At 40.5% G+C, this 22611-nt stretch overlaps 2 protein-coding genes across 5 annotated transcripts in view; one reads left to right on the forward strand and one right to left on the reverse strand.

Annotated features, from left to right (window-relative positions):
* wdr25 (WD repeat domain 25) overlaps positions 1 to 22611 on the forward strand; it is a 62472-nt gene that overhangs the window by 37031 nt on the left and 2830 nt on the right. The gene's annotated exons all lie outside the window — the stretch shown is intronic.
* The window catches only part of LOC125900430 (brain-enriched guanylate kinase-associated protein), a 91166-nt gene that overhangs the window by 5470 nt on the left and 63085 nt on the right, over positions 1 to 22611 (reverse strand). For all 4 annotated transcript variants that reach the window (XM_049595410.1, XM_049595409.1, XM_049595411.1 and 1 more), the window contains 2 exons: positions 8481 to 8588; positions 5015 to 5098 (listed from right to left, as the gene is read on the reverse strand). In XM_049595410.1, coding sequence (XP_049451367.1) covers positions 5015 to 5098; positions 8481 to 8588 — 192 coding nt within the window. The remainder of the gene's footprint in view (positions 1 to 5014; positions 5099 to 8480; positions 8589 to 22611) is intronic.

Here is a 22611-nt window from a genome sequence, read left to right on the forward strand (position 1 = left end):
ACAAAAGTCTGCTCTTTTGCTTTGTGAAAGCTGCTGAGCTGGTTTTCAGATTCAGCCAGAAAAGATCTCTGAAAAATTAAGAATTCCTCAACAGTCTTTTCTTAATTATTTATACAATCAACTTGAAACTCTTCCTCAGAGATACTCCATGCTTTCTGTGTCTGCAGTGAAGATATTTTTAGAGCCATTCCTCAAGGATTTTAATCTATAGTTCTAGTTTAGAAAGTAATTCATTCTCGCAAAGCTCACAGAGTCCTGACCAGTTTGTGTATCTCTGGGGAATTGCACTACTTGGCCCTTCTAATGAACTTGTCAGAAAATTGCTGAACACAAGCTTTATTTATTTATTTGTTTGCTTTCCTTTTCTCCTAACATAGTCCTGGTTTTCTTTTCTTACCCCAACTTTGTTACTCCACAAAGATAAGTTAATGGGAACATTAAAAAAAGGAAGATTTTTTTTTTGGACAGGCATAAATATTTTTGTCTTTCTAAATGACTCCCTGTCCTTCTCTGTCCCATCTGTTTCTCTGTCTCTCTTTCTCTCGTACTGTCTAACTCTCTCACACTCAGACAGACATAATCTGTTTGATTGGCTCACGTTTGAAAAAACTGCATCTGTCAATTACAGACTGGTTTCTTTGTGCCTATTAAAGCTGGTCAGGGTCAGTAGGAACTGTTCCTGCCACACTGAGTTCTCTCTTTTCTCCTCCCTTTCTTTATCCTTTCATCTTTCTCCTCTTGCTCCACTGCCTTCACAACCAAAAGACCCTCATTCTCTCTCTCTCTTTTTCTCTGTCTTTCTTCTGTCTACCATCAAACACATATCAGTTCCACAGGGAACGGCTTAGATTCAAATTAAACCAGTGCTCCGGGTCTCCAGCTGGGAATAGAAAAAAAAAAGATAAAATACTGACTTGGCTTTGTTAAGAAATAGAAGCCCGCCTCGGCATAAAATAACCTGCATCTTTTAAGTTGGAGCTATTTTTAGCAGCCACTGCCTCCCAGAGGGAATAGAGATGGAAAGTAGGTGAGGCTGTGGGGGGGAGCACAAAATGATATACAGTGTGTGCTCCAAGTGAGCTAGCTCAGCATTAGCTGCTATCTGAGGCAAATCTTAATTAACAGTCACACAGTGTTAATCCACGTGACAGCATCCACGTCTACAGGTCTTGTTCCATTTATTGAAATAAGTGGTTTAATGGCGTCGGATGGAAGTGGCACTTGTTATTTTAGTCATTCTAGCAATTCACAGCCACTCTGTGAAAGCTGCTTCCTCAGAACACTCCACGTTCAGAAGAGGTTTTACATTTCCGTGTTTTATGACCAAATTATCTTATTGAAAGTCAGACTATGTAACTCAAGATAGAAGAAAAAGCAAATTTTTTCTCTTACAAATGAAAAGTTTAATGTGTTAGCAGCAAAGTGCACCCTTTCTCAACTGACTGTTTGTCGAACTTCTCGCCTTAATTGCTGCTCCTGTTGCTTGTTAGACGTTTTCACATAGTAAATATGCACACTAGAGCTGAGCTGAAATACCAATTATCTGGTACAGATAATGTACTTTATGAGCATGAATATCATGCGAGTAAAATGTGTCTGTATCCTTAATCATGATGAAGGAAAATCCTCATCTGGTAGCTAAATGGTTCTCTTACTCTTGTGATCTAAAACGTTCTTAAGCTCAGTTCTAAGGCTGATCTGTAAATCTTTTAATAAATGTAATAAACACACACAACTTTAGAACAACCCATATACATTTCAGGGTTAACATAACTTCTGGTGAAGTTCCACCCATTGCGAGTACGAATATTTAGTTGGAACACATATAGTACTCGCTCATCCCTACAGTTTACCACCATAATAATGTCAGATTTACCACTCCAAAAGTTTTAGGGATGGGCAGCACAAGCAAAAACACTATTCGAAAATCATGGCAACTATTCGACGATTTTTCGAATAATCGACCCCCTCCCCATCCCCTCCCGGACGCACACAGAGATCCATTCATCATTACGGCCGGGCTCCACCGGCTGCAAACACATCACGTCAGCGTAGTGTCGCGGCGTATTCATGTGGGCTCCACTGACTGCGTACGGAAGCGACACGTAGAGAAGCCAGCGGGGTTGTTTACCGTTTGCCGAGCCGAGAGGCTGCATGTAGGCTGCATGAAATGTTAAATCATTTTCCACCTAAGTTATTACATACTGTATATTTGAGTTATCTACAAGTGTACTGTACTGTTTGTCATCTGCTCGCTTTTAAATGTCCGCCACGGACATTTACACAATGTCACGGATAAACATAGGTAAATGCATGAAAAAGAATCATCACATATCACCTCTGATAATGGTTTATTCATTTAAAAACACACTGTGCTCATTTAGCACACTATTTCATGTAGTTTTTATCTGCTGGAGGGTCGCGTAGGGGAGCGTAGCGCGACAAAAATAGAAGAACATCCTAAAATAGAGAGTTGTCACGCGACAGACGGGGGTTGTCCGTTGTTGCCGGTGGAGCCACTGTAATTGATTAACGGGGGCGAGCTGCTACGGGACTCGTGCTGCAGACGTGTCACGCTGCTGACATGCCCGGCCGTACGGTCCCTCGCCGCCTCCTGCGTGCCTCGCTCTCAAATGACTGTGCATACTTGTTGTAGACTTGTGATACGCAAGCTTTGCCTCACAGAGTTTGCACTGCACCTCATTTTCGTTTACTTTGTCGAAGTTGTTCCACACGGAACTTTTTGATGACTGTAGTAGTCTGTGCATGTTTCTCCTGTTTGTAGAAGAGCATCAAACTAGCTGGTAGCCCATCTCACACCGCTGTAGCAATCCTATACTGCCCTCATGCGGTTAGGAGCTGAATTGCATGTCACATAAAGGGGGGGAAATAAGACGGCGAATAGTAATAGTCGCATTAAAAAATCGATTTTTCAAAATAAAACGACTATTCGAAAATCTTGACCCATCCCTAAAAAGTTTCCAGTAATTTTTCAAAAATGGGTCTTTAATTTATGCATAAGTAAATAAAGTGACTCACATTTCTAGCCTACAACTGATTATGTTGACTGAGAAGACACCTGTCACTGGCAAATTTTATCAGGGGTAGCTAGTTAGTACAAGGTAATGGTCACGTTAAAACTCCATTGCTGTGTCTCAAATCACGTACTTCTGTACTTACACCTAATATTTTGAGTGCATAAATGCGTTCACACTGAGAAATATGGAAAAATGCAGTGCACTAGGAGTACCCGGATAGTGCACTCAAAACAGTCAAGAAGTTGAGTCTGGAATGATGGACACTTCTCGCCTTCAGCGGTCGCCATCTTGGCTACGTAGCGGAAGGGGAGGGACCACTTTTCAAACTGGAAATAGCGGCCGAGGACTCTGTGACTGTGAACGTCGCTGCATTGTACAAATACATGTGTCTTTTGCACTAAGCACTACTATACCGTTGTTGGGTATAAGCCAGCAGTATGTTTATTGGGTTAATTTAGCAGTCTGTAATGATTTGATACTGCGAACGATAATGCGAATGCTAATGCTAGTTTGCTAACTAGCTAATTTGCGGTCGTCATTTCCGGTGAGTGCACAACGGCTGTGTTTGGTTTGAGACAACACTACCCTGTCGAAATTTGCGCACTGCGCCAATGAGTACATAGTGCACATAGTATACTACATAGAAGAGTACTCACGGAAGTATGTGATTCGAGACACACCACATGACTTGTTGAAAATTGCCTCCAGCTGACTGATGAATGTTTCTAGATAACTTTGTTATCTTTAAGTTTAACTACATGTCCCAGTCAGTAAATAAACATCCTCATCCTCATTTGTCAATGATCGATAGAAGACATGAAATAAAAAAGCAGCATTGGTGGTGTATTGCAGGCCATGGATAGATAAAGGGAACTGGATACAGCGTTCAAGGCAGGGCCCCTCTCATTCCTATGAAAATTTCTCAGTGGTGCATAAAGCCAAAACGTTTGATTTACTAGGTATGAAATTACCCTAATTTTTAACATAATTGGACCCATAGAGCAAGCAAGCTGCAGACTTTGGCAGGCCGGGCGTCTGCTAACTTGAATGGGGATAAAATGATTTTGTTGATTGTGCAGCTTTTTTAGATTTTAGAAATTTCATTGGACTGATTGGATGAAATCCCAGTGATGAAATAAAACATTGATTTGCAGGTGTCTCTTTGACAAAAAAAGTCTTTTGGGGCCTAACGACATCATGTGACAGCCCCACAAGTTGTAAATCCACAGTTGTCCTGAAGGGGGAAATTAGCTATAGAGAGAAAAAAATGGCACCGCAGACAGATAGCCAGTATCGGCATGTATCTTACGCCTGCTCCAGACAGGCCAGATAATGTTACGGCTTTGTTTCTACCATATGTGTAGAAACAAAGGCTCTTCATTCCATGCTACCTTTTTGCTACAATGCCTTCTATAGGACATACCACATTGGAAGAGCCTAACTGTTGTGCCCTACAGTCTATGTATGGGCTTGCCTTTTCTTAAACTACTTAAATATAGTCATGGAAATGGGGTAGAATATTACCTAAGTGTTTAGAAAGTTCATTCACAAAATTGTGTGGGAACCTTGTATTTGTTATTCTTTGATAGCCTTGAGTATATCCAGTCTAAACTGGAATCAGCCTTTTAAAATGCTCACCATGACAAAATTACGAATAAATTAAGAATGTTAACTCTCCCCGGGGTGCCAAAACCCCTGAATAACCATAATATATACAGAGGATATGACCTCAGTGTCCTCTACGCCAGCTACAGCCTGTAATCAAGCTGCTCAGTTTAGACCATTTTCAGCCCTCTGTTATTGTGGAGGAAGTAAAACACTAATAATTTTATCTAGTCTTATTTAGAATGTAATTTAACCAAATATAACATCTTTACAATTCATTTTCTAAATGGTTTAATCTTAGATTTACTTTCAGTAAATAAATTTGAATGGACACATTGATGCAGTTGTAGCAGCAGTGTTGGGGAGCTCACCTCAGACATCTTGTGAGCTCTGTAGTGAGACTTGGAGCACTGCAGCAGCTGGGCTGCCAGGTTGCAGTCTTTCCTGTACAGGTCCTGCAAGAGGCAAAAAGATTATCCTCAATCTCTAAGTTCAGGCATTTAAAAAATCTTGTTCATTTTGGCAGCCTGATGGTTCAAGTAAGTGTTTGACCGAAGGGGATTGTGTTCGAACACCCGCTGGGAAAAAGCACTTTAGATCACAGCCTTCTAATTATGGTTTAATTATTTTGTAATTATGGGGGACTTCTTGGGGGGAAAATTTCAGGATACAGTAATGTCATGTTAGCCTGGTACTATAGCAACAACAACTTTAAAAATAAAATGTATCAATTTACTATTAATGAAGTATTTATAAATTAATTATGGGTCATGGGGAAACAAAACAAGATGCCCAGCATGACTGGATTTTTAATTATTAGGAATGGATAGTGTAGCATCAATATGTAGTGCACACACTGAGCTGTATTTCATTGAAAAATTGGGATAAGTAGCCTACTGGATTAGGCAATTCTTTGATTTAGTGAACTGTCAAATCAAAGGAGCAAATTCATCCATCGACGCTGGTGCAATTTAATTAGTTAGAGTGTATTTTTCACCTTGGCTATATTACTTCACTAGGTTGACATCAAGGGATTGCAGGATCTTAATAATACTACTGAACTTATTAAATTTGTAATATATGTGGGTTCGCTAATTTTATTATGCATTCACTTATCGGCGTGCTCCAGCCTTGGGAAGCTCGTGCAGCATTATTTTTTTCTTTCTCTGTACTTTCCCTCTATAATGGATGGGTTTTAGGGTTTTACTTAAATTTCAGAGCAGAGCGCGGGTGATCTATTGGCACAGCAGATGCTCAGCCGAATTGTTTTCTGTTTCTGAATGCACGAATGTGGGTGGGTGGTTAGTCGGTTTAGTTCACTTTCTTCTTCTCTCCCTCCTCTGTAAAATCCATCCTCTTATAAAGGTCAGTCCCTGCTGCACAGTAGCCTCCCTGTGCCTCTGTCACACCACAGTCCTACAATACTTCCCGTAACATCAAAGCCTTCTCTTTGACAGTTTCAACTCCCCCACCAGTTAACAGCGACTGCTGTTTGAATCACTTTATTTCTTTTCTTTTCGTCGCCAGGGGACATGTGGGCTCCCTGCAGTTTCTGTGGACATGTCAAATAAACCTTTGAGACCTTGGTGATGTCTTAGTTAATGTGAGTTATGTGGCGGGTTTCTGCTGGGAATGTCAGCCACCAGCTGCTGGCGAGACAGTTTTTGTGAGTTTAATAATGATGATGAGGTCTTAACATACTGTATGTATTTCACATGATTATGTGAGTAGAGTAATGACAGTTTCTTGTGGCTTTATAGACGCTGTATTCATGCAGGCTGATAGCCAGTAATAAGCATGGATGGAGTATGAAATATTGGGCCCAGGGGCACAGACATGTAGAGGACCCCCCATGCCTCCTACATACAGGGTTCCTACGCAGTATGGGAAAGTATGGAATTTAATTTTAGTCATTACCAGGTCTGGATGAGTATAGAAAAAAGAAAAGAGAGTACAGGAAAAGATTCCTGTTTTCAGCCTATCGCCCCTTTACCGCTTTATAAAATATAGAATTCAGAGTGTTTGGAGCAGGCAGCCAGCAGAGCCAAGATGTTGACCACTGTGTGTGAGAGAGTGGGCCAGAGCTAGCTTGATGTCGTCAAAAGCAGGGTAAGAAGTCCCAAGTGTCTTATGAATTTACCAAATCTAGACATTTGCAACATACACATAGCACTACAAATAACCAAATATTATCTTTGCCTGAACATTTTTGAATTATGTGGTGATGTAGTTATCAGAAAATTAAGTTTCTGCGTAAGGAAAACTTTATGGCTGTGTTCATTGTCGTTTACATGGACATGGTGAATAAACAAGGCTGCACAGATGCTGTGAAATTTAGCTATTTAACTTTTTGTAACTAAGTTTTGCTTCTAATTTATGAAAGAGACTAAAAAATATGGCGAGAACAATAATATGATGAACAGATAAAATATGTGAACAGATAAAAATACCCATATTATTATCCACATTATTCCTAGCCCTCATGATACCTTGTGTGAATTAGTTCTGGCGCTGAACCGGAACCAATGTTTTCCGTTTGTAACGGTACCGTGAATGGTACGCTAATCCTCTTTCCTAGGTGATTGGTAAATACAATAGCACCCCAGGAACAGGGTGGATAGGTAGCACCGGATAGTTTACTTGATGGCTGGAGATGTTTCCTGTTTGTAGTCCTTTTGTCTGTATTCTCTTTACCTCTCTTCGTGGTCGTTTTGTGCGTCCTTTATGCCATTTTGCATCTTTATGAGGCCGTTTTGTATTCCTCTGTGGTCATTCTCTGTCTTTGTCATTTTGTGTTTCTGTTTTGTTGTTTTGTGTCACAGTGTAGTCTTCTTTTGCATCTATTGTAGTCGTCTGATTGACTTTCCAACAATATATGTCAGCAGTTACTTCAAACAAGCTGTGGCACTTGGGTCTCTATGTCTGCACCTAGCAGGCCCTGGTAGATTTTATGTTTTTTATCACTTAGGAGTAAAACAAATTTAATACACTTCACTCAAAGTGATGCATTTGTTTTTCCCGTCAGGTCTCATGTCACGCCTGAAAGGTCACTCAGTGTATCCCATGATATAAGAAGTAAATTCAAAGCTGGCTCTCTGGAGGAAATGCCCGTCTCGCTGCTGGCTCTGATGGGACAAATTCTCCTTCCACTCTAAATGAACCTTGACTCCAATCAGCCCGGCGAGATCTGGAGGGATTGTCAAAATACGCTATAGCTCAGAAGTGCTAAAAACTGCCATAGACCAAAGAGAGAAAATCTAACCTAACCTGCAGCCCCCAGTAGAAAATACCAGTAAAATCACTTCAAAGAAAGTGAGGCACCAGATTGCCACATGCCCCTGAGCTCAGATCCACGCAGCCCCGGCTACAAATTCAAGCAGCCCTGAGGATGCCCATTGATTTCAGTATAATCACTATAAAACACCCAGTGGCTTAGAGTTAATTCCTCTATCTGCTGTGGCTCCTTGAAGCACAAATATCCAGGATGTTGCAGAAGTACAGTGAATATGAGACTTTTAGCAATAGTGGGCTCAGGGAGACGGCTGCCAGTGTGACAGAAGAAAGTATTCCCATCAGGAAAAACAGCTTTTTGAAAAGTTGAAGATGTGCTAAGAAGGCTGGATTACTGACCAGGCAAGGACAGCAACTGCCCCAGGGCCCCAGATCTCTGTGGTCCTTAATGCCCCAGGCTGCTGCTTAATATTTTGGCTTGAAGGGGAAGTATAATTTGGGCATGTCCTTTGCTAATGTCTTATCAGACGAAAGTTCAGATTTTGTACAAGTAAGTTTACACACACAATGTGTCCCATATTAGATGATGCAGCTCTGGGTACTCACGTTGTCCTCTCTGAGTTTATTGATGGTGATCTTCGCCTCCATGAGGTGGTTGTTGAGGAGGATAATTTCCCGGCTGAGGGCTCTCTTTTCCTCTTCATGGTGCTGGGACTGTAGCGTAACAGAAAGAATCGACAAGGGAGAAGAGAAATTGGAAAAGGAAAAGAAGACAACGGATGTTAGAGGCAGACCGAGTAGATGATAAGAAGGGGGGCAGGAAGTAAAAGGTTAGAGGAAAGAGTTGAGTGTTAAGATAACGAGAGAAAGATGAGGAAGCCAAAGTTGGAGGAGCAACAGAGGAAAAATAAGATGATAGAAGAGGGGAAGAAAAATGAGAGGAAGAGAGCCGTAAGTCACTATCTGTCTGAAGCCGGTGCCAGCAGCAGGTCTTAATTAAAAGAAGATTACACTTGCCAGCGCTCATATCATATCAATTACTCTGAGAGAAAGAGAAATAGAGGGGGAGAGAAAAAGGAGAGAGGGAAAATAAAGAGGGAGAGAGTGAGAAAGACAAATGAAACACTCCTTCCATTTTCAGTGATTACTGTCAAAGAAATGCAAAATGACTCTTAGAGTGACATTTTAGCCTCGGTAACAGTGGGGCCTAATGATGGTGATGTCTGCCGGTTGGCTGGTCTGTCTCTCTGTCTGCCCACTCTAATCTCAACAACTGTTGGTCACATTGTTCTGCAATTTGGCACAGACATTCATGGTGCCCTGAGGATTGGTCCTAATGATTCTGATGGCCCAGGCCTCTCGTCTAGCATCCTCGGGCTAGCATTTCTACTTGTACACATAAAACTAATAAGACAGATTGATTGAGTTGATTTTTCTGCGCACAGCCTTGCTCATCAGAGGACGAACCTTTTCCATTTTTGAATCCTCTAGTGCCAACGTAAGTTAAAATAGCCAACTTTACGAGCAAGATATCTTATAATATATATAGTGTCATGGAATCAGCTGAGAATATTCATGCTCCCAAGTGGATAAACCCTTTTAGCTTTAATTACACTGGCTTTGCTCAAAAGTATTTGATCACATCATCAAATGTATTCTTCTATTAACAGAATTTAACCATATTTATGACCACTCAATAGCTCAATACCGCTGACATGAAAAGACAACAGTCATTTTCAATAATCAAATCCCACCGAAATGTGTCCATTTTAAACATTTAGGGTGCTTTCAGACCTAGAGTTGTCTTGCTTTGGTCTGAATCAGGGTCTAATTTTGTTACACAGTTGCATAATTGCCTAGAGTTGGTTTGTGTTCTCACAGCATTATTTACAAGCGAACCAGATCAAATGCCTTGCGCGAGAAAACTGCTCTTGATTGGTCAGAATTTCCAACAACAAAACAAAACATTGAAGAAGAGTACGTTTGCAAGATAAATGCGACACTTTCTAATGTCACAATGGAGGGACAACTACACAGGTTGATTTTAGCGCTGGTCATCGTGGACTATATTGCTGTCATTGTTCATTTTAGTCAAACCATACAGTTTGAAAACGAGGCACGGCTCCAACTAGAAAACAATGTTTTGATGCACTGGATGTGCTGAATGTGCATATTAATAATCCTCCAGGACTGTAACATGCTCATGTTTAACCCAAACAATGGGTCATGTGACTGCAGTTGGTTCAGATCAAGGTCGGAACATGTTCTCACCACAAGCAAGTCACACTTTTTTAACTGGACTGAGACCACCTCTTCAAGAGGGTCTCGGTCTGGTTGTAGTGGTCGCCTTGTAGTGGTCCATTGAGAGGCTCCCTAACAGTTTGTAGCGAATTAGAAAGTAAGAGTGTGAAGGTCAGGGTTATGAGTTGCCATGCACAAATATTGTAGCAAGAAGTTGTAAAACACTGGAATTGGACTTAAACATCAATGAACGTAACGTAGCGTTTTTCAAAAAAATGAAATATAATGTTCTTGTCTGGTGATAGGGCTAGCTAGTTAGAACTTGTACCCTTTTCCGCCAAAATTAGCATGTATACACAGTTTTTTTTAAACATGTGAAAACCTGCTAATAATAGGCGATAGACTCCTCTCCCATTGCTAGTAAACCAGAGCCATGTACAAATATGCCTTTCTATATTTTTTTTCTGGTGTGTCATATTCAACACCATAGATGGGCCAGAAAACAGGTTAGTAAACTGTAGCAAGCAGCATGGAGACCAGTGAAAATGTTAACGGTGGTTACTTCTTTTTAAAGCTATTACTAATTCAGTTCCTCCCTCTAACTCTATGTCAACTTAAATTTCAACACAGAGGAGGGAGAGAAAAATAAAGTGTAATGTTCGAGTGCTGCTTGGACGGAGACGGATGGTATTTTGTGGCAGTGCATCATTGAATCAAATAAGCACATCTGCAGGTTGGAACAGTGTTAAATACCCCTGACTACTGCAGAGGCATTTGTCCTGATAATGAATGCTGATTTTAACCATTCCCATTGAATACAAACGCTAAAAGTTAGTGGGTTTTATGTCCAGTGGGGAAGGGGCTTTGGTGATATGGGTAAAAATAATATTGCAGTAATTATGACAGCATTATCTCAATATCACAATGTTGTGTCTTGTGTCCTTTTTGAATCTAAGTGGAACAAATCCTTTAATTTTTAAATATGTGTTCTTATGTACTTACGCTTTTATGCTGGTAGAAATTTTCTTGCAATTCATTCTTTCAACGTATCGAAAGCTGTGCCTTAATCTGAGTTGCTGTCAATCATCAGTTGGTTAATAGTCAAGCCAACATCTGTATTGTGAGCTGCAGTCAATATTAAAGCCTCCAGGGGCCAGTAGTGGGTCCTGTTGGCTAAAAATGATAGGGTTTTATTTCTTTTTCTCTCAATCTCTCTCTCTCTCACTCTCTCTCTCTCTCACTCTCTCACTCTCTCACTCACTCACTCACTCACTCACTCACACACACACAAATAATTGTGCAAACTGCCATACAGCACCACCTGACAAATGATACAGCACTGAGCACTGGCTTGCCCTCCTACCCTTCTCTCTTCTAATCTCTCAATGGTGGTGATTGTTTTGAAATACAGGGGTGCAGAGCCAGTCTAATAGGTGGCAATTAATGTCAGTTTAAGCAATAGGCCAGCGTTGATATTCAAATCCAATTCTGTTAGGATCTCATTAATCAGCTGTCAAGACATGCAGCTGCCTGGCACTCTTTCTCCAGCTCATTAGTCTGGATTTCTATTCATATTTTCTGATGCTGACTATGCGGATGACCACATTAGGGCACTTTAAAGCTCAGATATGTAATTGCTCCCTGTTCAGTCTTTGTTAAAATGATGTTTTATTGGATCAAAGACAACTTCTCAAACAGATCATAAAGGGACAGTTCATGCCAAAGTAAAAAAGGCATGATTTTCCTCCTACCTGTAGTGCTGTTTGTCAATCTAGATTGTTTTGGCGTGAGATATTGAGTGTTGGAGTTTATCTCCTAAGTACAAGATGTTATCTTCTACATACAATTACATACATGTTATCTCCTTCATTGGAGATAATATTTCAAATAAGGCATCAAGAAAAGGTTTTACCTTCTAAGATAACTGCTACTACAACTACAAATGTCTACTGTAAAACATAATGCAACTGTGCATTGGTGCTGGTGAGATTTTATGTCAGATGTGCAAGAATTGCCTGCCCACAATGCCAAGGTTCCTACATGCGCACATACATAAACGATACCTATACAACACCACCATAAAACTCTGGTCAGCCCAGCTGCCAAGCTGTAAACCACTGCAGACCACTGTTTGAGACCAACAAACAACAAAACTGACTGGTCTTTAGGGTGCTTTCACATTTGCCCTGTTTGGTTCTGTTCAATTGAACTCAAGATCGTTTGCCTCCTAAGAACGGTTCATTTGGGCAGGTGTGAACACAGCAATTACACTTGGGTACGCACCAAACAACCGGACCAAGACCTTCTTGAAGAGGTGGTCTCGGTCCAGTTACAAACTCTGGTGCGGTTCGTTTGTGGTGAGAACGTGTTCCGACCTCGATCTGAACCAACTGCAGTCACATGACACATTGTTTGGGTTGGCCTCGTTTTCAAACTGTATGGTTTGACTAAAATGAACAATGACAGCAATATAGTCCACGATGACCAGCGCTAAAATCAACCTGTGTCCCTCCATTGTGACATTAGAAAGTGTCACATTTATCTTGCAAGTGTACTCTTCTTCAACGTTTTGTTTACTTCCTGGATTTTTCCCACATGGAAATTCTGACCAATCAAGAGCAGCTTTCTCGTGCAAGGCATTTTATCTGGTCTGCTTGTAAATGCTGCCGTGAGAACACGAACCAACTCTAGGCAATTATACAACTTTGGAACAAAATGAGTCCCTGATTCAGACCAAAAAAAAGCAAGACAACTCTAGGTCTGAAAGCAGCCCAAGAGACTCATCCCTGTGTTTCCAGCGGCTTAAAGGTAGAGAATACAGCAAGCAGAGTGCTATGTAGCTCCATTATATTCAAGAGAAGGCAGGCATCTTTACGGCTGATATCTCCAACACTCCACAACTCACACCCGAGATAATTAGCACTACAAGTAAGTTTTGGGGTGAACTGTCCCTTTAATATACATAGCTTTGTAGTAGTATACACTGGTTACAAGCCTTAAACATACAAGAGTGAGATAAAAGAAAAGCACCTATATTTAGGTATCATTTGTCATAAAAGCAACATTGGATATCAATATTATAAAGATAACGAACACAGACACCCCCAGACGTGTTTTGATTCACCTTTGATATCTGAATCTTCTAATCTCTAAAATCTCTGTTGTAAGAAATGCATTTCAAACTTGGAGTGATAAGTGTTGCACTGCCAGCTACAGTGACCTTTAGCGCTGCAAGAAAGTGTGAAAACAGTGTTGTACATTTTCAAAAATAATCTGCCACTTTGAAGCCAGAAGTAATCTTTTTCCTCTCACCATAGCTGCTGACTTTGATAACTTTCATATATCCAGTAATCTCTCGGATCTTCCAACATCCTGATGCTTCCCTTGCTTATGATTAGAGGCAAAATTACAGGAAACAGAGTCTACCTATAGATTAAAAATGAAACAGAGCAATCTTAATAGGCTTGATGTGATGAACATGATCTTGTACTGTACTTCGTAGAGAGGGAGGAAGTGCAATTTTAATTACGCCGTTATGGCCAGCGGAAGAATCACAGCTGTGAACGCTGATTTTTGCTATCTCCTCCAGTCACACTGTGTTGGATGCACAGGCTGTCACCAAGACGTTCTTATCAGCTGGTGCCACACATATAAGAGAGCAGCATCAAGGAAAATTAATATGCAAATCTTGACTATCATATCTTAAGGAGATTGACCCAGTGGGGGAGGAGGGATATTGTTTCTTAGCACACAGCAGTTCAGAGACTCACTGCCTGCCTTTTTGTCTTCTGACCACAAATGTATGTAAGTTTCTCCTAATTAATTACTCAGCAGCTACATGATCATGACATTTGAACACACATTTAAATCCCAACTCAGCTAATGAAGGGCCAGTTTTCTTCTCTGTAACGCAGATACACATTGGCCACTGTATTAGGTACACCTTGCTAGTTCCAGGTTGGACCCCTTTTGCCTTCAGAACTGCTTTAATTATTGGTGTCATAGATTCAACAAGGTGCTGGAAATATTCCTCAGAGATTTTGGTCCATATTGACATGATAGCATCACACACTTGCTGCAGATTTGTCGGCTGCACATCCATGATGTGAATCTCCCGTTCCACCACATCCCAAAGCTGCTCTATTGGATCGAGATCTGGTGACTGTGGAGGCCATTGGAGTACAGTGAACCCATTGTCATGTTCAAGAAACCAGTTTGAGATGATTTGAGCTTTGTGACATGGTGCGTTATCCTGCTGGAAGTAGCCATCAGAAGATGGGTACACTGTGGTCATAAAGGGATGGACACGGTCAGCAACAATACTCAGGTAGGCTGTGGTGTTTAAACCATGCTCAGTTGGTACTAAGGGGCCCAAAGTGTGCCAAGAAAATATCCCCCACACCATTACACCACCACCAGCAGCCTGAACCGCTGATACAAGGCAGGATGGATCCATGCTTTCATGTTGTTTACACCAAATTCTGACCCTACCATCTGAATGTGGCAGCAGAAATTGAGACTCATCAGACCAGGCAACGTTTTTCCAATCTTCTATTGTCCAGTTTTGGTGAGCCTGTGTGAACTGTAGCCTCAGTTTCCTGTTGTTAGCTGACAGGAGTGGCACCTGGTGTGGTCTTCTGCTGCTGTAGCCCATCTGCTTCAAGGTTGGACGTGTTGTTGGTTCAGAGATGGTCTTCTGCAGACCTTGGTTGTAACCAGTGGTTATTTGAGTTACTGTTGCCTTTCTATCATCTTGAACCAGCCTGGCCATTCTCCTCTGACCTCTGGCATCAACAAGACATTTTCACCCAGAGAACTGCTGCTCACTGGATATTTTCTCTTTGTTGGACCATCCTCTGTAAACCCTAGAGATGGTTGTGCATAGATCACAAGTTTCTGAAATACTCAGAGCAGCCTGTCTCATACCGACAACCATGTCACGTTCAAAAATCACTTAAATCACCTTTCTTCCCCATTCTGATGCTCAGTTTGAACTTCAGCAGGTTGTCTTGACCATGTCTACAAGCCTAAATTGCCGTGATTTTATGATAAGCTGTTTGTGTAGATGAGCAGTTGAACAGGTGTACCTAATAAAGTGGCCAGTGAGTGTATGTAATGGAATAAAACAATAGCAACAAACAAAACTTGTAGAGCTTGTTATAATTATTGATCAGGAGGATTTGTTGAATTGAGTGCACAGTGTGAAAAGTGAGAAACATGTCAGTTTTTCTTAGACGCCCCCAATTTGTTTTACGTATTCTGCTGGAGATTCTGCCTCCACCGGACAACAAATGAAGCCTAAATCCCATGAGATGCAATTACCGAACAGTCTGGTTCATGGAGGAGAGCAGAAAACTCCACTCCAGTTAAATACAGTCTTGTTTCTTCTTTTTTTTTACATTACATTTTCTGACCTCATTAAAGAGGATTTTCAAATGGAGACGCCAAAGATAACCACCTCTCTGAACAAAGCAGATTCTAAATATTGTGAGTGAAAGTTTTTTTAGAAACCAGTAAAAAGTCGGTCGCAACCTCACAGGACACTGTGGAGGCGGGCGAGAAAATCTCTGGCAGACCCAAAGTGATTACTGCCCAGATCAACTTCCCATATGAAACTAAAAATATGTACTACAAATAAGCTTCAGTTTGTGCCTTATTTAGATGAAAGATGAAACAGAGCCTCAAAGGCAGGGCCGCTCTGGTGGTTTTACAAAGCACATGTGCCTCTAATCACATGTCACATTGTTTTAACTTTCAGACAAGCAGTAGGTTCAATTCCTGCAGAACAGTATGAACACCTGGCTTGACAAACAGTAGGTAGCCTGTCATGATTAACATCTACTCCACTTGATTTGGTTATTTATTTTGGGGGAGTCAAAATTGTTGTTGTTGCAGATGATGCAGGAGTCACCAAAGATTGTTTTGATTGGGGGTGTTTAAAGTCTTGATGACTGAGTGCCAATTTAGGGAGTCAGCATTTGATTGAGGGCCGCACAGGAAAAATAAAACAAAAACACATAAAACAAAATATCTTCTTCAACTCACTTCTACACTAAATTGCAGAGTTGTCCACTGAAATTGCTAACTTTAGCTAACAGCAGTAGCAAGGGTTCCCCACACATTCATTTATTTGTATGGGCCTGCCATGATAACATCTGCCACCAGTGGCGTAAGGTAGTTACCACAGGCCACAGTGCACACGATCGTGAGGGGCCCTAGTGCACATTAGTTATGAGGTGCGTGCACACCCCTCTCTTGTCCTTTCTTACTACTAAAAGACATGACTGCTGCTGGACTTGTAAATGTGCTAAGCTTTTCAGTCTTGACAGATTTTGCACCTAAACTAGCTACCGTATCATATCATCTTGTCCCATGATCAAATAGAGACTTGGCATTAAGGGACATCAGCATACATGTTACCCACCAATGATCTCTGCATATCTGTATATGACAAAAATATCAAAGAAAATAAGTCATTATTTTTAATTGAATAGTTTTGAGTTTTGAGGGCATATAGACTATAATAAATAAATAATATATAATGATGATAATGATAATAAATAATGGCACCATTTTTTAATTTAATGGGAGTTCTATGAACACAGGTGTAGCTTCAAGGTGGAAATCTGTATCATTTACAAGGGCCCTCCCACCTCATGGGCCCCAGTGCAACTTTTCAGGAAAGTCACAGAATAAAAAGTGAAATAAAGTTGAGATTGGCCACTGCAACCTAACTTAAAACCATTTTTTAAAAATGAAAGTTTGTGTAGAAAGTCTCCCTTTTGAAAGTAATTTAAAAAAAAAAGTTCAGTTGCATTTAGATAGATTTCTTTATTGTCATTTTTATGGGGTACATGGGGCGCCTGCTCTAAGCCACTGATGCCCCAGTTTTTTTTTATTTTTTAAGATTATTTTTTGGGCATTGATAACACAGCTAAGGGCAGACAGGACAGGTGGGAGAGAGGGACGCAGGCCACTTTGGGCACACACTCCACCAGGTGAGCCAGAAGCCGCCCTCGTAGATATTGTATTCATGAGCTACATTGTTGGCAAAGCAAGACAAAAAATAGGTAAAGATAGACTTGTTTTTGCTTTGAATTGGTTGCTGTTTGCTGCCAACAATTAAAAGATAAGGCTGCTATTCTGTATTTTTCTTTAAGCCAACAGAGAACCAAAACCAACAATGTGTTAGTCGTTTTAAAAATACTTTTCAGCTACCCTACCCTGTCTGTGGCCCTCAGTTCAAAGAACACTGGTCCCCTTTGATAATGTAAATACTTAAAAGCAGGTCACAAATATACAGTACAGTGTCATTATTAAAAAGGCTCAGTAATGCCCTAAAACAGGGAGCAATAATACATCTTCGGTAAATGTATGGTAACAAGTAGATAATAAATTAGTCCCAGTCGTTTTGCACAACTATAACGTTTCACATCTGCTGCTGATTCACTGCCTGACCACTTCTCTGCTGCAGAGGGAATCAAAAGTAAATAATTAGGTGCATCAAATCTGCTGGGTTTCACCACGGTAATACTCTCCTGTGTGTAATTTGCACTTTTCATTCAAGCATTATGATTAACGACTGTAGTGTTAATGGCACTAATTAGTGCACTGCAGGCCTCACTGATGAGGGAGCAACACATTCATAGGCAGACACAACAGGCTTCCTCGCTCAGCAGCGGTGCTATGATTCATCTAACACCTTTCACACCGGTAAACACAGAAGAAGAAGAAGCCATTATTTGCTATTTGGCCACTCGTATGGGAATATGTGACATCAAAACAACAAACGCCTCTCTGCCTCAGGTTTCCTTGACTACTCTGCTCACCAGCCACACACTCCTCATTCTCTAAAACTTTCTTATTCTGTTTATATTCTAATAATTCTCCTCTAGTCTATTCACTGCATGAGCTTATCCTCCATGTTTCCCTCTTTTAGATTTAGGAGTCAGTGGCACAACTACTGCTCTGATGTTTCCATGCGTGATAAACTATGCAGCTAAAATGCATCGATCCCGAATCAAATACTATTGATCATCTTAATGTTTTTTTTATAGAGGCTCTGCCTAGAAAGAACCGATCACTGAGACCCCAGAGATTAGACTGAGCCTCTGTGTTTCATAAATAAACATAAATAATTCTGATAGGTTATGACAGGTGATAGATTAATTCATGCAGACAGAAACGTACTGCATACCAAGAACAAAGATGAACCGCAGCCACATCGGAATATGCTTTAAGTAGCAACCAGGCATCATTTTTCATTCATTATTCCATTGATCAAGCTTACAGGTAGTTATTCAGTCTATAAAGTATAAGAAATAATGACAACTGCCCATCAAAGATCCTGTTTCTTGCTCCAACACAGTCTGTTACCCCCAGGGTGTTTATAACCAGCTTTACATCTCAATGTGTTAACTGAGTGATTATTATTTGTTTTTATATATGTGATAATGTACTGTAACTTTAATGTACTCAGATCTTTCCTGAAAAAGAGGTCACAATCTGAATTTTTAAAAGTTACTCCATCTACAGCAACACTTTAATCCCCCCTATTTACAATTTATAAGCAGTATATAAACATTTAATAAATGGTATTGTAATTTTAAGCATGTATTTTAATGCTTTCTTCTTATTGTTTAATCATTTCCCTGCTTTACAACCAGAGGATCTCCAAGATGAACACAAATGTTAATGTTTAATTTATCCTCTGATTTTAGATTTAATACAATGTGAACAATATGTGCTGAATGTTTGTAAGAGATTCACGGCAGGACTGTCTTTAGTGGGGACGCTTTCTGATGAAGTGGACATTACCCTTACCCTCATTTTTCAGAGGGCATTCACTGAGTGGGACCTTGATTTCCTGCCAGTTCCAGGGCGACTGTAAGTCAGCTGACCCTGAGGAGAAGGACTCTGAACAGAAACAATGACTTTCAGCACCACGGACAGCTCCTGGAGTACTACAGTTTTAAATACTGAATCAGAAATGTTTAAAAAGAATGGATAAAATACTGCACAGAAATTACCCATAGTGCTTAAAATTGCCCATTGTACAATTATCTCTAATTTTTTATTAGTCATAGTTTATTACTATGGAAGCCCATTTCTGCCAGTGTGATGGAAAAAAAGAGCCTGTTAGTCATTATAAAGAGAAAGATTTTTTTTTAAAATAATGACCAAGTACCTCAGAATAATGACCTCGTCATTATGTTGTGATGATTAAGTCATTATTGTGGGGCAGTTTCTCATTATTATGACTTACAGGTCAACACAGTCTCACTCCAACAACATATCAGCATTTTGGCCATGGACTTTCCACATCTCAATATGACGTGCAAGGTACCCTGGGTTTGTGGTTGTTGATGTTCTGGGACACCGTGTCAAGTTAGTTACTTTTTTTTTTCTCAAATACACTTTCATTTTCACAGGAAATTTACAGTTGACGTTTTTCCTTTAACAACAAACTGGTTGAGTTTAAGCAACAAACACATAGTTGGGTTTAGAAAAAAAAAGTACAGGGTTTGGCTTTATAATCTTATGGAATTCCAAGATGACTCTCCCAGGTGAAAGTCGGTGTCGTTAAAAAGTCAGGAAGTTGTTAAACTATAATGGTGACCAGCTGCGTATCATGCCATCGGGACGGCTTTTTTCGTCGGTTAATATCAGCAAAGTTTCCTTGCTTCCCTTCACTGGTTCCTGTACAGCAGGGTTGGTCTTTGTTTCACTGTTATAATCATTAAAAAGCAAAAGCAGCATGTGTATACATTCAGTAGGCTATATCTTCAGTAGCTAGCTAGCTAACCCTACACTTTTCAGGGTTTGATTTTGGTTTTGGAACAGGGAAGAAACGTATGTCTTTTTCCAACCTCTCCAGGTAACGAGTATCATTAATACACGATGTGCCCCAGGCACAACATTTAGCTCCACATCCACAAAACCAGCCTGAAAATGAAGGAAATCTGAAACAACTGCATTAGAGTCAATGGAGTATAGCTGTGTTGTTGTCGGACCCTGGTCTGAGCCGGTCCAATGCTACGTTATGATTGGCCAGTTTGCGCCGGGGGCGGGACATAGTGTAGGGTCAATTGTAATTGTTAAAACATTAAATTAAAACATGCAACCTGCTACCTTACATGAAGGTGAATACAAGTTACTGGTGCTACACTGCCTCCTTCTCTCTGTCATCATCACTAAATAAACATCCAGATAATCGATGAAATTTGTGAATCGATTTATAATGGTCCACATTAGCATCACGATGCATCTAAGAATCGATTATTTCCCCCACTCCTACTTACAGGATTTTATTTTTCATCACATTGGCGCAAATGGGCTTCCATTTAGTACACTATGAATCTTTAACATTATATCTACTCTAATGCAGTCTGCATTACATTTTGGGCAACACCAACAAAACAACTACCTGACTAACAATTGTATGCAAATATGTCCTTTCTGCTTGCACCAGCACTGTCTCAGAAGAGGCTCAAAGATTAATTTGAACTCCTACTAAACAGTCTCACAGGCACCAAGCCATAACTACTCTGTCGCTGACACTGCCAGACTTATATTTCAGTGATTTTTTTTTTCTCCCCTTGGTATTATTTCATCTATACAAATGGCTTCATCTGCAGCACTGTTTATCTACAGATCAAAACGCAGACAGCTGCTCCAATGTCATCACAACGTGCATCCGTCAGTTCTTCCAGGTGTTTATCTCTTTATGAAATAGTTTTATTCTTCGCCGTTTTTAAGTTGACCTTGCCAGTTTCGGGCCTCTCAGAACTTTTAATTATGTGTCTGATTTGATTGGAGCTGCCTTTGTCACTGCCTGCCTGCCTGGACTGTCTTCTACAAAGGAACATATTTCCCCCTTGAAATGCCATTGCATGACATGACATCAAAAGAAATGGCAATCCCAATGAGCCCTGCCTCACCCAAAAAAAAAAAAAAAATCCCATACTGTCTCCTGCCATGAAGACCAATTTGCTACGCCAAGGCCCAGCGCGAGAAAGACAATCCCTTTGAAAAGCCAACAGTTTTCAGAATCATTTTCACATGACTGGAATACGATGATGTGTGTGTCGTGTACTGTATGAGAGGAATGAACCATGATGGGAAGACGTTTTTAGGCCCTCAGTGTGTTCATGGTGTGACAAAGCAAGACGGATTACATTGGAGCATCACAAGTAATAGGCTGCAAATACTGCGAGACAGATGCTGGTGTGAATGGCTGTCCTCTAAACATACAGCGCTGCATTTCATGTCTGGCTTGATTTATTACAATTTTCACGCCTCACTGGCCCACCGCCATGCAATATGCTGAAATTCATCCAGCAAATCTCCATTATCTCCTGCAAATCAAAATATAGCGATTCACAGCAGCTTCTGTTTACTTTGAAATCTCAGTTCATCCAATTTACTATCAGTGGTATCTTGTAGTGATAAAATCTCAAGTAGTAGATTAATTGATTAATAATGGGACACATACCTGACCTTTTGTCCACATTTAGTGTCAATGGATTGTGAACATGCACACATGTATAGTAGATGTACAGTAGATGTGCATTGTTTGGTACATGCCTTTTCCACACATTCAGACACCAGTTTCACCACTGAACCTAATACTGTGGTGGCCGAGAGAGGTCACAACACATGCAAACTCCAGAACACCTGCAAATCCTCACAACACAAGCAAACGAGATAACGGGATGCAAATGCTCACAACACAGGCAAGAAGCTGAACGCGCCGCAAAAATGAAAACACACGCCAAAATGAAGACGACAACGGAAATGTTTCCAGGGGGACCGTAATCAGTGACAAACTTACTGGTTGTTGACATTTCCAGACTTTCCTCAAGATGCTGTTCGGAAGTTTAACATTTGTTTTAGGTGGAAGACAAGTAAGTGCAATTAACTTGATCCTCTATAACTTACCTGTTGGAGCACATCAACGTGTCGTCGATTCTGGTCTGAGCATCTGAGACATTGTTGGCGGCCAAAAGCAGGTCTGTGAGTGATTACGGCCCCCCTGGAAGCATTTCCGTTGTCTTCAATTCGGCATGTGTTTTTGTTTTTGTGGAGCGTTCAGCTTCTTGCCTGTGTTGTGAGCATTTGCATTGCGTTATCTCATTTGCTTGTGTTGTCAGCATTTGCAGCGTATGTGTTGCGAATTCGATGAATGTGATTTCTGAATGTGTTGTGTGGATTTGCAGGTGTTGTGGACTTTGTGTTGTGACCTCTCTCGGTCACTGTATAATATTGTCTTTTTACGTTATACTTTTCTATTGGCAAAATGTAAATAAACCTTGCTCACCCTAACAACCATATCCCCACATAAAACCTACCTCTGCAGGGGACCACATATACACTACTTTATACTTAACTGCAGTGCTTCAAAGATGATTTGTCCAAAAAATAACGCCTAAATCTGGTAAAAAATAATCTTGAAAAGCATAAAATTTAATCGTCTGATACCTGTAGATAACCTGAA

This window comes from Epinephelus fuscoguttatus, linkage group LG14, assembly GCF_011397635.1.
Source record: "Epinephelus fuscoguttatus linkage group LG14, E.fuscoguttatus.final_Chr_v1".
In the NCBI taxonomy this organism is placed as follows: Eukaryota; Metazoa; Chordata; class Actinopteri; order Perciformes; family Serranidae; genus Epinephelus; species Epinephelus fuscoguttatus.